This window comes from Oenanthe melanoleuca, chromosome 3 (assembly GCF_029582105.1).
Source record: "Oenanthe melanoleuca isolate GR-GAL-2019-014 chromosome 3, OMel1.0, whole genome shotgun sequence".
NCBI lineage: Eukaryota > Metazoa > Chordata > Aves > Passeriformes > Muscicapidae > Oenanthe > Oenanthe melanoleuca.
Genome location: NC_079336.1, coordinates 55,067,298 through 55,083,155, shown reverse-complemented (window position 1 = coordinate 55,083,155; position 15,858 = coordinate 55,067,298). Strand labels below are relative to the sequence as shown.

The 15,858-nt window shown below is 39.1% G+C and overlaps 1 protein-coding gene across 3 annotated transcripts in view; it reads right to left on the bottom strand.

Annotated features, from left to right (window-relative positions):
- Positions 1–15,858, bottom strand: part of PLEKHG1 (pleckstrin homology and RhoGEF domain containing G1) — a 134,054-nt gene that overhangs the window by 86,822 nt on the left and 31,374 nt on the right. For all 3 annotated transcript variants that reach the window (XM_056486225.1, XM_056486226.1, XM_056486227.1), the window contains one exon: positions 995–1,069. In XM_056486225.1, coding sequence (XP_056342200.1) covers positions 995–1,043 — 49 coding nt within the window. In that variant the 5' untranslated portion in view covers positions 1,044–1,069. The remainder of the gene's footprint in view (positions 1–994; positions 1,070–15,858) is intronic.

The following is a 15,858-nucleotide window of genomic DNA, read 5'->3' as shown; positions in this document are numbered from 1 at the left end:
CAAGGATGGCACACAACATGTGAATCAGAGACTAGCTGTAATTGCTTCTCCTCTTGTGTTGAGTTCTCCCAGTAACATGTTAAGCTTTACAGTAAATTTTAAAAAGGCCTTCTGCAGTTAAGCATAATACTCTCTACAGGAAGAGAAGTGCCTTCCTCTACTATTATTGATGCACTTCTTGAAATTATTATTGCAGCCCTCCATGCCTTTCAAATGCCAAATCTGAGGTTCAAAATCCACAAAAATGCTTAAAACTAAATTTTGAGATGTCTGTCTTGAGGCATAGAATAAACAAACCTGAGCTGTAAGTTTAAGTCAAACTAAACCACACATTTGAATTAGTACAGCCCTTGTATGAGGACAGCAATGATCTAGGAAAGCAAGGATACACAAGAGCTACTTAGCTTTGACACAATACCATCAGAAACACCCCACAATCTTCATGTGAAATAGCAAACTTTTATAAAATATTTGAAGGACACATTCAGCAGTGATTCAGGGGAAGGAATCAAATTAGCAGGGTTACAATTGCTTTCAAAGAATGAATTTTTCCTGAAACCAAGTACCAAACCTTCAGATGCAGGAATTTAAAATTAATAGACCTTGAGAGGAAACAAAATTATCTGACTGAGCATTTCAAGATTCCACAGATTTAGTGAAAATCACACAGACAATTCCTCCTTGTATTAATCAACCCACATCTTAAATGTCAGCTTTGGTTCTGTGAGACTCAAGTACCCCATACATAATAAACTGGCTTCAGTTAACAAGATCTCTTCAGCAAACAGAACAAAACATCTCCAGAGCTAAAATCCTAGCAGTGCACTGGTCCTTCCCCATTATTATATATTTTTGTCCTATCATGGATGATGGGCTAGGCAGGGATGGAGAGGTTACTCAAAGACTCAGCTTTTAAGTTCAAAAAATTCTACACAGAATCCCAATGCTTTTTTTTTTTTTTTTAATAGTGAAGAAATGGAATAAAACTACTAACCTTCACTTCTGGGCACAGGCTCTGTAGCACCTGGTGTTTTATCTGGCATCTCTGCAGACACAGGTTTAGTAAAACCTAATGGACACAAAGCAAAGAAAGAGTTCTCCATTAAACCAGCACATTTCAGTAAGGCACTCCCCTGCTCCACAGCCCCTGTGAAGGATGGGTTTTCAGCTTTCATCACTTCTGTGTTTGCATGTAAGAAGTGTAAACAGATGAAACTCTCTTGGGATTAACTGCAATACCATTCAGTAGGCTCTCAGTTGGATGCACTACCAGATAGGCAGGCACAAAAGAACCCTCTCGTACCTGAAAGCATTAATTACATCTGGTAAACTTCTGTCTTTGATTTCATACATTTTTCTGCCTCAGTTAATTTCTAGTGAGAGGTCTATGAACTAGGATGAAGGAGCTGCTTACACTCAGGTACTGCTGAAGTTAACCATGCAGTGACCATCCAGAGGGTCACAGCAGCCCGCATCAAACTGAAAATCCCACTAAGTCTATGCTTCACTAGGCTGTAGAGCACCAATATTTCTTCCAACACAGCAGTGGGCAGAGAAGAAAAGGCTTTTCAGGAAGGCAGTGAACACATCTCCTCTCAGAGCAACCTTATGTACCCTCTGTGGTACTGGCCAATGGTCAACATGTGGCCTCCACACACTGGCTGGGATTTTGTACCCTCCTTTTTAGCACCTTTGAGTATTTATCCCATCACCAGCAATACTGACACTCCATTTCACATAATGAAAGCCTCAAGATCAGACAGGATGCACCAAGAAAAGACAAATCAGAACAAGGAAGATTCTCAGCCTTGTGTGCCAAGTGGGACAGGGACTTCAGCTGACAATTCCCACAGCTCGGTGCTATGTACAGCCCTGTACAGAGTGCACAGCACTGCAAGTATTCACAGTACAGCCTTAATTCCTAATGAAGGGATCACCTACTTTCTAACAACACTGAGGTGAGGAGCTGATTTGCTGTGCAGTTTTCAAGACAGCCATCAGATCCAGAGTTATGGCAGACCTCCCTGGATAGCCCTGCAGCAGAACTGAGACTGAACTTAAATAAATGGCCCTTTTTTCCTCCCTTCTTAAATTATTTTGCTTTCAAATTAATATAGCTTGTTTTGAATCCTATCCTCAGACATAAAATGAAAGTATTTTTACCCTAGTGTCCAGTAAAGAATTTAGGTTTACATTACAATCAAACTATACAAAATTTGTAGGATTTCTTAAGCTGTTTAAGTCATAAAATAGTATTTCAGATGTGTTATCCAGGGCAAGTATATTTGCCATATTTAACTCACAAATATGTAAAGTACTTACAAACATTAGACACCCATGAGGCTACAATCCACTAGCACATCTCAGGGTAGAAATTAATTTTTACCTTATTTTTTTTCCGTTTAGCTGATGGAAATTCTACATATAATTTTCTAGATCAGCCAATTAATCTCTGCTCAAGATAAAATCCACCATGTCTTACTCAGGAATTACTTTATCCTTAACATAGATGCTTCATCCACACAACAGTACATATACTGAAGACTGTAAGCTAGCTAAACATCTTCTCTAACTCCCCCAAATAATTAGTTGTAATGCTTATCCACCTGAAGGGCTGGGTTTATGAGCTCATAAGCCACAGCTAGACAGTACCAGAAACTGATCAAACAAGTGTGCCCACAACAGAGGTTTAAACAACTATAAACATCTAGGGGTCTCCAAACTCCTTTATAAATCTGCTGTAAAATAGAACCCACTCTCCAGAAGTCAATTAAAAAATAAATCTCCTCTTCAAACAGATTACTCAAATTTAATTATCTATGCTTATCATCACTAAGCAGTTGGCTAGAATAAATACACCAACTAATTTTAAAACTTGGCAAGCTCATGTCTAACTCTCTGCATTCAATGATGCACTATGTATTCTCTGAACACTGCACCAGTTTTTAAATCAAATTCCAGTTATCCAATGATTTACTAGTATAGTTGATAGGAACCAGTTAATCACACAATGTATTTGAAACAAGAAATTTCATCAATAAATACCATATTTAATTTCTGTGATTAATTTAACAATACAAACAACAGTTTCTTTAAATTTTACATTTTAAATAAATAATTTCATATCACTTATTCAGGAAACCATATGTTTAAAATGGAAAAACATGGATATCCACATATTTGCTTTCGAATTTTGGTTGGTTGGAGTTGCATAGACTTGAAATAAAGATGTTAAGTAAACTTCACCATGAAAATGCTCACAGAATCACTTACTAACATATTAATGACAAAAAAAAAATAAAATCAGTAGTCCCCCATAATGACAAAAAAAAAAAAAAAAAAAAAAATCAGTTGTCTCAGAGATCATTTGGGGCCTCTTTACTGACATTTTGTAGAGGTGTTTTTTTCTTGTCTCTTCTGCACTGATTTTTATTTACATAAGTCAAATTTTTTCTTGTATAAAGTAGGTCAGCCTTTTCTACTTGGCCTTCTAAGGAAGTGATAGCCTTGCTTTTCTGTTATCAAAACTCAAAACCAGAAAGCAATTTTACTGCAAGTAGGACACACCCTAACAGTCATTTATCCGAATTTAATGGAGTTCCTGTGCTTATCCCTGGCTATGGAGCATGACCTGTGACAAAACCAAGAGGGATTGAAATGGGCGTTGAATGACCTTGTCATTTTTAATAATGGAATAGTAACTTGAAAGCTGGATCAGTCAATTACTGCACACAAGCCAAGGTATTTATTGAACAGGTCCAGACCTGCCACAGCTACAACAGCTCTGTTCCAAGAGCTCATTTGGATAATCCATGGCAATTTAAAAAACTACAGTCCCACTAATGGTTTTCTACAGACTTACCAGTTTAGCAGCTCTGCATTACAAAATGTGACAGCAAGGGCTTAACATAGTTACAACACGTTTAAGAAAGTTGTATTTAGACTTTTCTGTGCCTAGAAAAGTGCGTCTTCAGAACAATGTCTAGGAACTCTCAGACCTCCAAGATCCCTGAGCTCAGCTGTCAAACTGACACTGCCAAATCCACCCCTAAACCTTGTCCCTAAGTGCCACATCTATGTGTCACTTAAATATTTCCACCATGGTGTTCCAACCTCTTCCCTGCTCCAATGCTTGAAAAACCCTTTCCATTAAGAATTTTTTTTTGCCCCAAATACTCTTGCCACTGTCTGTACTGGTTTTCAGTAATGAAACACTCTGAAATTGTTGCTTTTTCTAAAGCTTACACGAGATTAGCTGTACCAGAATAGTACAACCAGGTGCAAACACATCACAGTCTTCAACACTTCTCCAATTCATTGTCAATTGGAAACATTACATCTAAAAACTGAGGTCCAGTAATGTGGCACAGAACAGAATTCTATGGCTTCTTTAAAAAGTACACAAATCTATTTTTTAAAATACCCTTCCTCCTTTCAGTCTCATTAATGCAAACCATGCAATAGTTCCATGCTATTGCTAGAAATTGCAGAATACACCAAAAAACTTTAAAAAGAATACAGAACTCTGCTGTTGTGTTCTGTAACACACCAAGTTTTGGATTATTCAAAAAACAGAAGTCAATGTTGAGCAATTCGTTATTTATAAAGTTCCTCCTTTTAATCTAAGAAGGAAATCTCTGACAAAAACTATTCATCAGACGAGGAAACTAAATCTCTCTCTCTACAGTAAGGCCATGCTGGACTCATGGAAAATACAGCAGAAAAGCAGCATTTGGGGTACAAGCTTGCTAGTAGCACATGCAAAAGGAAATAATACTTGCTCACTTTCTATACACATAATTTCCACTTATCCAGACAATCTTATTAGTATTCCAAAGTTTTTAAGCACCTTATAAAAACGTTCTAGGTAAACCCTGTAAATATTCTTGCAATATAATTATTGAAATAGTTTATATTGTCTCTGAATCTCAGGCTCAGCTGTTCTAGTAGTCCATGAGGTACCTTGTATTTTTGAGTTCATCAGTCAAAACTGCTACCTATTTCTTAGAGCACTTTTCCACAGAATATCCTAGAAAGAGAACTTGAAATACATATGCATTGATAATTTATGAATAAACAGAGCTATATACTGTTTACATTTCTCAGTTAAGCAAAACTCTTTAACAGCAACCAAAACCAGTCAGATGTATGACCACGCATTTTCATGGGGCATAATCAGCTAGGGCCACCCAAACAGGCATACTGGGAGGTCCTAGCTCAAGAAATTTTTTGTTCCTTCCAGTAGGTTGATTTGCCTTTAAAATCCTGAGCTGCTAAAAGCTGCAAATCAGCTTTAGCATTATGAAAAACATAAGAATCTTTAAACACAGCATCTAAACCAATAGTGTCCTGTAGGTAAATTACTAAAACATTCACATTTATAGCACATGGGTGGCTAAAAAATATTTTCAAAAAAGCATGTTCACAAAAATATAGATTTTTTGTGTTTCACAGACAAATATATTCCTTGTCTCTTTAATTAACTGCACTTTGCAAAAAAAAAAAAAATGAAAAGAGAAGAGAAAGAGAAGAGAAGAGAAGAGAAGAGAAGAGAAGAGAAGAGAAGAGAAGAGAAGAGAAGAGAAGAGAAGAGAAGAGAAGAGAAGAGAAGAGAAGAGAAGAGAAGAGAAGAGAAGAGAAGAGAAAACCATCAGTACCATCAGTAAGGGTTTCCAACTATTCAAAATCACTCTTAATCGAAGTATCACAATTTTCACTTTTAAATTTCACGGACAAATTTTCATTGGAGAGAAGACTTCTGTTCCACTTTTGTTCTTTCAGCAATTTATTGCTATATTCTTAAAAAAGTATCAAGGCATTTGAAAGAGACTATTGTTTGTCACAGGACTGTTTGCAGATGTAACTATGGAGCCCAACTATGTATTTATGTTGAACAATGATCACCACTAACCAAAATCCAACCTGAACCTCCTCCTTTGTGTCAAACCCCTGGCCCCTAGTCTACATCTGTTCTAAATACCTGGAAGTGATCATATTTAAGAAAGTTGGTTGGATTTCTTCAGAAACTTAAATACAGTCACTTTTCAATGACAGACACTACAGACACTGCACCTCTCCCCCATCTTCCATAGGCACAATCAGCTGCAGTCACTTTAGTCACAATCAAAATACACGTTCCCTTACAATACATTATTACAATTTTAAATGCAGCCTTTTACAGATTAAACAGTCAGTGCTTTATACACACATCAATACATGTAAAACAACCGAAGTCCTAAAATTCTACATTACATTCTGCGCTGCTAAGAGAAAAGCTATCTGTTGGTTTATTTTTAAACAGTATCTAGATGAGCTCTTCCTGCTACAATAAAAAAAAAAAAAAATGCAAAAGGGGTAGAAATAAAATAGATATTAGTAGATTTTTTGACATGAAATATTTTGTAAACAAGTAAGGACAATTGGATGCCCAGAGACAGCCTGCACAGATGACCACCCTTCTTGGATGAATGGTTTTGGATGTTGCATTTCTGATTGCAAAACAACTCACAGAACCTCAAAGCCAGCACTCACATTCTCAGGTTTCAGGATGAACTCCAAACTCCAAGGATGGCTACGGTAGAATTCATACTCACAACAACACACTCAGACTTTGACATTTGACTGTTACACTCTACATATTATCTTTGCTAGAGAATAAGGACATCTATCCCTGATCTAATTTTTGCCATTTGTTTGCCTACAAAATCCCTTCTGGAGCAGATGCATTGCTGCTCTGAACCCCGCGAGAATAGCTTTGATCCCAGGTCACATAAACCATAAACCAAGATGATATGCTAACACTAACACAGTTCTTTCACATGAACCAAGAAGTGACACTGAAAGAAACTCTAAATAACATTGGCCTAAGGGATAGCAGTTATGAGCACATAAACCAAGCCCTTATTTCTGCTCCTATTCACCACCACCCCTCAGCCTTCCTAAATAACATGAAAGTATCTGTTTAAGATTCAAATGCTATTTCAACTTCATAGTTATTCCTTCAAAATTGCACAGAATTCTAATGGCTTCTTTCATTCCCTTCCAGCAGCACTCTGGATGTGGATGTGAGTTGCAGCTTCCCTTCTAAAACGTCCCACAAAAATCTTCCAGTCTTTTCCCCCCTGCACATCAACACATAACAAAATGTTACAGCTTCTAGGGGTTTTGCTGGAGCTTGAAGTTTGGATTTTCTGGGTTTTTTTGTTAAGATGCTACACAGTTTTGCTGAAATTCCCAAACCAGGCCATCCTTTCACTTTCTTTTCCAAAGAAAAGCAGTAACTGTGACACTTAAGGCAAATGCAGCAAGAGATGAGCTGGTCCAAACAAGACTCTCTGATCTATATTAGCAAGAAGGAGCAAAACCCCCTTTACACATTTGCCCATGGAGGAAAGTCACAGTAACATCACTCTCTCTTTGCTCACTTCTTCAAAACATATTTAATCTACAGCATCCTCTGCCTAGTTTCTGGAGCTAATCATCCATACTGTGGCTCCAAACCAAAATACTTAACTTTTTGCCAGCAGGCAAAGACCAAATCACAGAATCCCTTTGTCACTTTCATTCTGGTTTACTGTAATTCACCATGTTTGAATGTGAAAAACATCATCAATGTTCTACTGTAAGGAATGAGCTGTCTGGCTCCTCTGTGGTTTAACTGCTATGTGCATGTCTTCTCCCTCCTCCTGTCTCTCCAACAGCTCTGAATCCATTCCCAGTGCTATTCCAAGGCTTTGGTCATGGTTTTCCAAACCCACTGAAAGATCAAGTCCAGCAGCTAATCACCATGTTTCAGTCTGCAAGGCAGGACAGTGTATTTTTTACAAAGTAAGACGGGATATGAGGTCTAGAAGGGAATATGACACAATATTTTCTCCTTCAAACTTTGTATAGAACTTCTTGAAAAGATGAGCCATGCTCAACATTTGGTCTGTGTCCAACCATGTTGCAAGGCTCTTTACTTAAAACAGCATATGCTGGTTCTGTGCCAAGTGAAACAAAGAGGAAAACTCCCCACAGGGTCTTGTGGGAGGAGGAAGAGGGATCAAAACCTTGACTGACACTCCCAAATACGCTTGTGAAGCACATGCTCAAAGCTTAAGCAGAAAGACATCAGCTTTAATTGGTGAAATGCATGTATTTCCTGCATTAATGTATGCATTAACTCTGTGCTGATCACAGTAGTTCCTCAGCTCAGCAGAATCGCTGTCTTCCAAACTCAAGTCACGCCAGCGCAGTTTGTAGGAAATTCCTTAGTATAATTAACCATTGCTGCTTCTCTTTCTGTAAAAACGAACCATCCATGGGTATTTTGGAAAACATATTTTTAGCATGCTCTCTTTTGCTCACGCAGCTTTGCTCAAGAGCCATGTAATCACGCTGCGCTACAGAAAGCTGACAGAAAGGAACGCAAAACCTCCCTCCCTCTGTGGCGCTGGAAACGCCAGAGCGCTTTCCCGGGATGCTGCCTTCCCATGATGCCCCTTTCCCGGGATGCTGCTCTCCCCGGGATGCCCCTTTCCTCGGGATGCTGCTCCCCCGGGATGCCCCTTTCCTCGGGATGCTGCTCCCCCGGGATGCCGCTCTCCCCGGGATGCCCCTTTCCTCGGGATGTTGCTCTCCCGGGATGTTCTTTCCCCGGGACGCCGCCTCTGGGAGCCGCCAGCCGCTTCCAGCAGAGCTCCCGCAGGTGGCACTCGCTGCTCCACGGGAAGACAAATCTGAGCGCTTGCAGCAGAACCTGTCTCTCCCTCCTGGTCAGCGTGTCGGGCGAGGGCTAAAAATCATTCTGAATTGTCGTGGTTATCACTCGAGTCTGGATTTGGGCTTGGTAGCCTGCCAGCCAAGCTGCTGTACCACCTTCTGCTTATTTCAAAACTCCCTATAACCAGAATGAACAGAATTATTTTGTAAAGCACAGGGTATTTTTCTCTCATATTGCTTCTCTCATGCCTTTGTGCAGTGCAGTTAATCCCAGCAGCTCCTCCAGGTCTTCACTAAAGTTAAAAAACCCCACAAAAACAAAGAAAAAATAAATCCATCAAAAGATCATGTTTCACTTACATATGGAAGGTCTGTCACTTCAGACACTTTCTTTTGAATCTAAGCTTGAGAAAACAGACAGACTTAGGTGAAGTGGCTCAGCACAGGACATGCCTGACATACACTGATGAAAACCAAGGAAAAGCAGGATAAGCAGGTCAATCCCAAGATATTTAGGGACTTGGAGGCAAGTCCCAGCACAGACCGTTCTGAGTGTGCAGCAGTAGCAAGTCACAGCTGCCAAGAACAGCTATCGTTATCACAAAACACTGTTGTCATCTACTCAAAGAAATCTGCTACTCAACAAGCATAGAGTGAAGCCCACAATGGATTCTAAGCAAAGCATTTCCCAAGCAAATTAAGAGCCTCATGCAATGCATTACATGTACTTACTCTGCAAAAACTAACCAACAGCATAGTTTTCTTTATTGACACTTAGAAAGATAGAGATAAAATATTTTAACTGAGCTTTCCTTACATTGTTTTCTGATTTCATTTTTTAGATAACACCACTTCTACTGTGAAGTCCTAATTAGGGCCACACAAAGAAAAGTGAATTTGAAACAAACCTATTTAGAAAGAAACCAAATGCCTCAACACAGTCAAGATATTTCAACATTTTCTTTATTACAAGAGCTTATTTCCAGCACCATTAATTTGTGACTCAGTAATGCATATACCAAGTGCAGAAATAGCACAAAAAGCACTATGCACATACACCAGATACAGCACTAAAGAGACTGCAGGATTTTAGGATACAAGTCCTCACATTATGGTAACAGTCAAACACATGGCCAGAACCCTCACAGTTGCCACAAAAGAAAACGTGACTTTCCCTTCAATGAATTCTCTGACACTGTCAGAATTTGCACAGTCATTTTACCATGTCACTCTAAATACAGTCTCTGAATGTTGGATTTACAGCTGCACTTGTGCCTTGCTCACCATTCACCCTTCCAACTACACACTCCTGGTAACTGTTCAGACTTTGTGGGAAGAAAAGTTTATTTTGACTGGTCTCTAGCATCTCCTCTTCTTGCATCTTTCTCAAGAGAAATACAATTACTAATGCATTAGGTCTTGTATTTTGTTGAAGAAAGTCCAGATGAGGGCCATCAAGTTGATTAGAGGGATGAGGCACCTCTCCTAGGAGGAAAGGCTGATACAACTGGAGAAGAGAAGGCTTCAGGGTGACCTGATTGTGGCCTTCCAGAACATGAAGGGAGCCTGTTAGAAAGCTAGAGAGTGATTTTTTTACAAGAGCATGTAGTGACAGGATGAGAGAAACGGCTTCAAACTGAAAGAGAATAGGTTTAGATGAACATATTACTGTGGGTAGTAAGGCACTGGAAGGAGTTGCCCTGAAAAGTGGTGAATGCCCCATCCCTGGAAGTGTTTTAGCCAGGTTAGATGAAGCTCTGAGCAACCTGGCCTTGTGGAAGGTGTCTCTGCCCATGGCAGGGAGGTCAGAACTAGATGATCTTTAAGATCTCTTCCAACCAAAGCCATTCTGTGATTTCATTCTAGTGAGATGCAGAGGTTAAACCTCACTACTGGGCCAAAAGTTCTTGCTTAATAAAGGAATAAAAAAAAAATTCCAAAACATTCCAGAGCTGAATGTGAACCTGTTAAACTTCTTCAATAGCAGAGAAGAAGTTATGTTAGAGTTTATGTGCTTTATAGTGCACATGGTTAAGAAAAGGAAACTGAAGAGGAAAGAATTTCAGCATTGTTTATCACAGAATTACTCAAATTCCTTTCAAAGCTCTGAACTCTGCTACAATTAGGAGAGATGCTGATTTGGCTAATAAACAATCAGAGAGATGCACACACGCCAAGAGTCCTTCTTTAGTCTTTTTCACATTCTGTCCCTTTTTAGTCTTTTTCATATTCAAGCCTCTGGTGCTCAGCAACTATAGTTTTAAGATTTCTGGTTAAAGATGAGGACTACTGCTGCTGTTGTTCCACTCTGCTCACAGATATTAAAAAAACCAAACAAGCAAACAAGCAATAACCCAGATAACATCCTAACAGTCAGCTTTTATTCCCATTTCTCTCTTATACAAGAAAAAAACGAGCAAAACAAACAAACTAACCAACAAACCTCCAGACTTGCATCTGGCATAGACAGTAAAGAGCCCCTGGTACCTGCTATTATAGGCTGTACACCTCCTCCAAATTTTTTTTCTATTAGAGAGGTTGTGTAGCACTTAAAAAGACACAACTCTCTTTACTTAATGCCTTTGCCTGGTGTACCACTGTTGTATTTCACTAAACATCATCTTGGAAAAGACCACTGGGCAAATCCATCATTTCACCATAGGCTCAAGTAGTGGAAGAAATAAAATCAAAATAGGCTGCAAGAAAGAAAAGCTGTTGTCAGCTCAAGAAATCCAATTAGAGCAAACTAGACAAATAATAGTGAAAATAAACTATAATATGCAAAGCCTTCTATTCATTTGAATCTAGTCCTATGTGCTGAATAAATATTACAGTGATGGGTAACACACCAATGAATCCAAGTATGTCTGAAGAAGTGGATCTAACGATGGTAGAAACAATCTTACTGTGTCTGCAGGCATTTCACCTTCTGACACTTCCTTTTTGTATTTTTCATTTCTGTTTCAGGAAACTTCTTGACACCCAACTGAAGTTCACTAACTTTGTCACACTTACTAGTCAGAAGGAAGGAAACAACCTTGCCATCCGCTTAGGAAGGACATCAGGCTGTGTCTATTACGCAGGGTGGTTTCTCTTGAAATCACAGGACTATGATAAGAATGAAGGTTTTTCTGGGGCTTGGTTTGCTTTAAATTAAAACTTTATAGCTCTCTTACAGATATATTCTTTATATTTAAGGTCAGTAAAAAGCTATTATCTATGGCAAGAATGAAATTTGTATGTATTTTAAGGGCCAAAGTCAAGGCACTGAGATAGGGAATGATAGGACATCTTCCTCAACTCACATAACCAGCACGCAATGTAAACCTTGACAACTTGACAGAGATAAGGTGCATCCAAAAACAAATACTCCAAGAGTACAGAGCAGCCCAATGCTTTTCAACAGTATAAATACAGAAAAGTGCTGTTCCAAGTCAGGGTATTTCTTCTCTGCACTTAAGGCAAGTTTCTGAAAGCTCCCTCCCTCCAAAAAACAAACCAAAAAACAGCAAACCACAAAATGCTGCTCTTCACAAAATTAAAAGCACAAATTTATTCTGTCATGTGCATATTTTTTTTAAAGCACTGCTGTTTTTCTTCCAGTTTGGCTAACAGCAGAGAAATTAGTATGCATCAACTCCCATCAGGCTGCTACACCTCTTCTGTAAAGTTCCTGTAATATGCTTGGGTTCACTGTGTATTTTCAAAGAAATAACTTCAGACCTCATTGTAGAAGAAAGCCACAGAACTTTCAGAATAAGGTCATACTGATGAAAGACATAAATGTCAGCACTGTCCAGAAAGTCCATTTACTTTCTTAAAAATTTTCCTAAACAATATTAATTCCAAGTAAAGAAGAGAGAATGATATTTTCCCCTTCAACTGTAAACTCTTTTGGAGAGTTAAAGCAGGGGGTGGGAGATACAAAGGAATGTTTGAATGTTTGGTTTGGCATTGCTGACAAGGGGAATGTTCATGAAGGGGAAGCCTACTTAAAACCAGAATAATGGGTAATTATTGGATCCTTCATCAGTTTTGTCTCCATGACACACAGTGACACCACTACATTTATAAGGAAAGACTCAGACACAGATTCACCACGAGGAGAATGGGGCCCTACAAAACCCATTTGTGTGTTTCCTTCAACTGCAATTGCCTGAGTACAGCATTACTGCTGAAATGGGAGGTTTAGATGTGGACATTATAATTATTAGACAAGTAATACTCAGTTGGCTTTTCCAGAAATTGCCATTTGAGTGGCTACCCGAAGTACAGCCATGCGTAACTACTTACACATGCCCTCTGAAACATGTTTGTTGTGGGTTTTTTACCCACAGCCACCAGAAAAAGTCCATCTACCTTTCTGATGGCAGTTAAGTATCATTAATGACAATTTTGGGGTTTTGTTTTCATCACAGAGTATGCACCATTAGGAAACAACACAGCAAATCACATAAAAGAGTCAGCAGTTAAAGCTTTCTGAGCCCTGACATATTCCAGGCTCTGAATGCTGCTGGAGCTGGCAGCCCCCCAGCCCTGGCTCAGGCAGCTGACTGTAGGACTCCTTCACGTTCCTCCAGCTTTTCCCTCTCCCTGCTTTGGGAATACATACATCTATGTGTATAAATGCATATATATTTATATACACACTGTGCACACATGTTAAAAAAGAGGAAATTAATAACAGACAAGTTAACAGCACTGTGCACACTCCCTTGCAATTTACCCAAATGAATGGCCTCATAACTCAGACTGGGACATTTCCTGTAAAAACACTCCACTATGTATCAAGGCACTCCAGAGTGCAACTGCTGAAGCATGGCTTGCAAACAACATGCTTTCTAGAGCCAAAGCTTGCAGTTATCTACAGAACACTCTAACTAGCTGGGATGGAGAAGCCAGAACCCTCTTGCTGTGTATTAGCTTTGAAAAGTGCATCCCCAGTTCAGAGCTCTGTAACTACAGGCATAGTCCAACTGGCTCTTGTGGCACCAACTTGCATATGCAGAGCACAGAGAAACAACAGTTTCAAATTCATGCTTAATCTCTGACAAAGTATATGCATATATATATTCATAAAATATATTCCTTATAAAGAATAAGGAATATTAGATAAAATAGGACTAGAAATGGAAAGGAAATTATTTCATTCACCCATGAGCACAAGTATAGAGTCTAGGAGACTAAAACTGGTAAAACCATGAAACCACTCATGGTAACAATCTTTAACCTGCCAGAATTTCCAAAGGAATTTGGATGACCATTTCAACAGAAGCACATGACAAGCTGTTGAATAAACATTTATTTTGGGTTTAACTGCAGTATTCTCTAGACATGGAAACTCCTACATAAATGTATAAAGCACCTTATCTCTGCTGTTCTTTCTCAGAAAAGCTAAATTTCTTAGCAAACATTGAATTGCAAAATGCCTTCACTGGCCCCTGACCAAAATACTACTTCCATTCAGAAAAATCACATGGGGAAAAAAAAACATGACTTATGAGTATTATAGTTGGAAAGGTGATTTCCTTCAGTTGAGCATTTTTCATTTTTTAATATCTTTTCTCATTTCTTAGACATGGCTAAGAGACATGGTTTGATCAGTTGTTTATAAGTAATTCTTGACAACTGCATGGAGTCTGAGCCATTGTGCACTTTGGTACTTCATTCACCTTCCCAAAAAAAACCCAAAAAAACTTAGACTTATTTTTCAAACACAGAAACAAACAAATACATATTTTGTGCTAAAATAACATAAAATCCAGCTGCAGCAATACCACTGACAACTCCAGAATAACCTATTTTTAAGAAAACAGTTTTATATTTCATTGGTTATTTGATCTAGTACTGTAAACCAACAAAAATAAGGACAGGGTGTGAGCAGGAATCTCTAAATAGGCTTGATTAAAGTAAATATTCAAAGGGATATTACTCAAGTCAGTACCAAGAGCTTCAGCCAGTTTCCAAAGCCTTTTGAATTCTCAGAGCTAAGCCCGGTGAATTCAGATGAAAGTTCCTTTTCTTCCACTTTTAAGGGAAGAAATAACTTATGTGAACTTTCTGCAAAACACCCTTCTGAGTGTTTTAGTAATTGGGGAACAAACCTAAAGCACTGCCAAGACACACAACTAACCATTTATAAACCTTAATGCTTCATTCAAATATTAAGTTCTGATCTACTGAAACAACACAGAGGTATTCCAATAATGCTGTTTCAAGTTATGTAATACCACCCTCAGTACATAAAAATCCCAGCTCCTCCATTCTTGCTGCCTAGCCCACATTTTGTCCTCTGAGGAGCACAGGCACACTGAGTGCATACTAAGAGCAGCAGGTTCCCACTGAACCCAGCAAGAGGCACAGCAGAGCGAGGAAACCACCTGGACTGCCTCACTCTGGGATTATGCCAGCCTGTTCAGGGGCTACAGGAAAAAAAGAAAAAGTCCCTGCTGTATTTCAAACACACACAAAGAGCTATGTATATCACCACCAAAAGCAGGGAACCACTCTATCTGATCAGCACATGAGTCTCTAAGCCCTCTGAGCCTTCAGCCTCTGAGGCAAGCGGAGTAGGGGAAGGAGCATCTGCTCCCTTTAAATCTGATGACAGTTACTCCATCTCCTTCTCATTCTGTCACTGTTCCCACAGCCTGTGCAGTGCTCCCAGAGATACCACCAAGCTACTATCACTTTTTCCCCAGTGGTCACCACTATGTGTTCACCCACCAGGGCATACCAATTTAACAATTGGCAAGTCAGTTCCAAACTCTTCTGCTTCCTCTTTCCAAATTTCAAACTCCTCCATTTGTCTCTATAAAACAAACAATCCAGAAATGCACTTTGAAACAAACAATAGCAACTCTGTAGAGAAAACTTACCCAAGCAAGGGACTAAAAAAGTCTGTAGAGAAATGCTGACTGAGAATATGTGCTCACATCAAATAAAAAGTGGCCCTTGATCTTCCCCACAGTGAAAACATTCACGGGATTTCTGGACCAACCTGCAGATTTTCTGATGCTGAATAAATGCTGAGGTCACACTGCAGGGTTTCATCATCAGAAAAATGAAGGCTATTCTTAAATTAACGCATTGGATGTGGCCAAAAAGTGCTCCTGAGTCCAAAAGCAAGCTGAGACAGAACAACACATCTGTGGT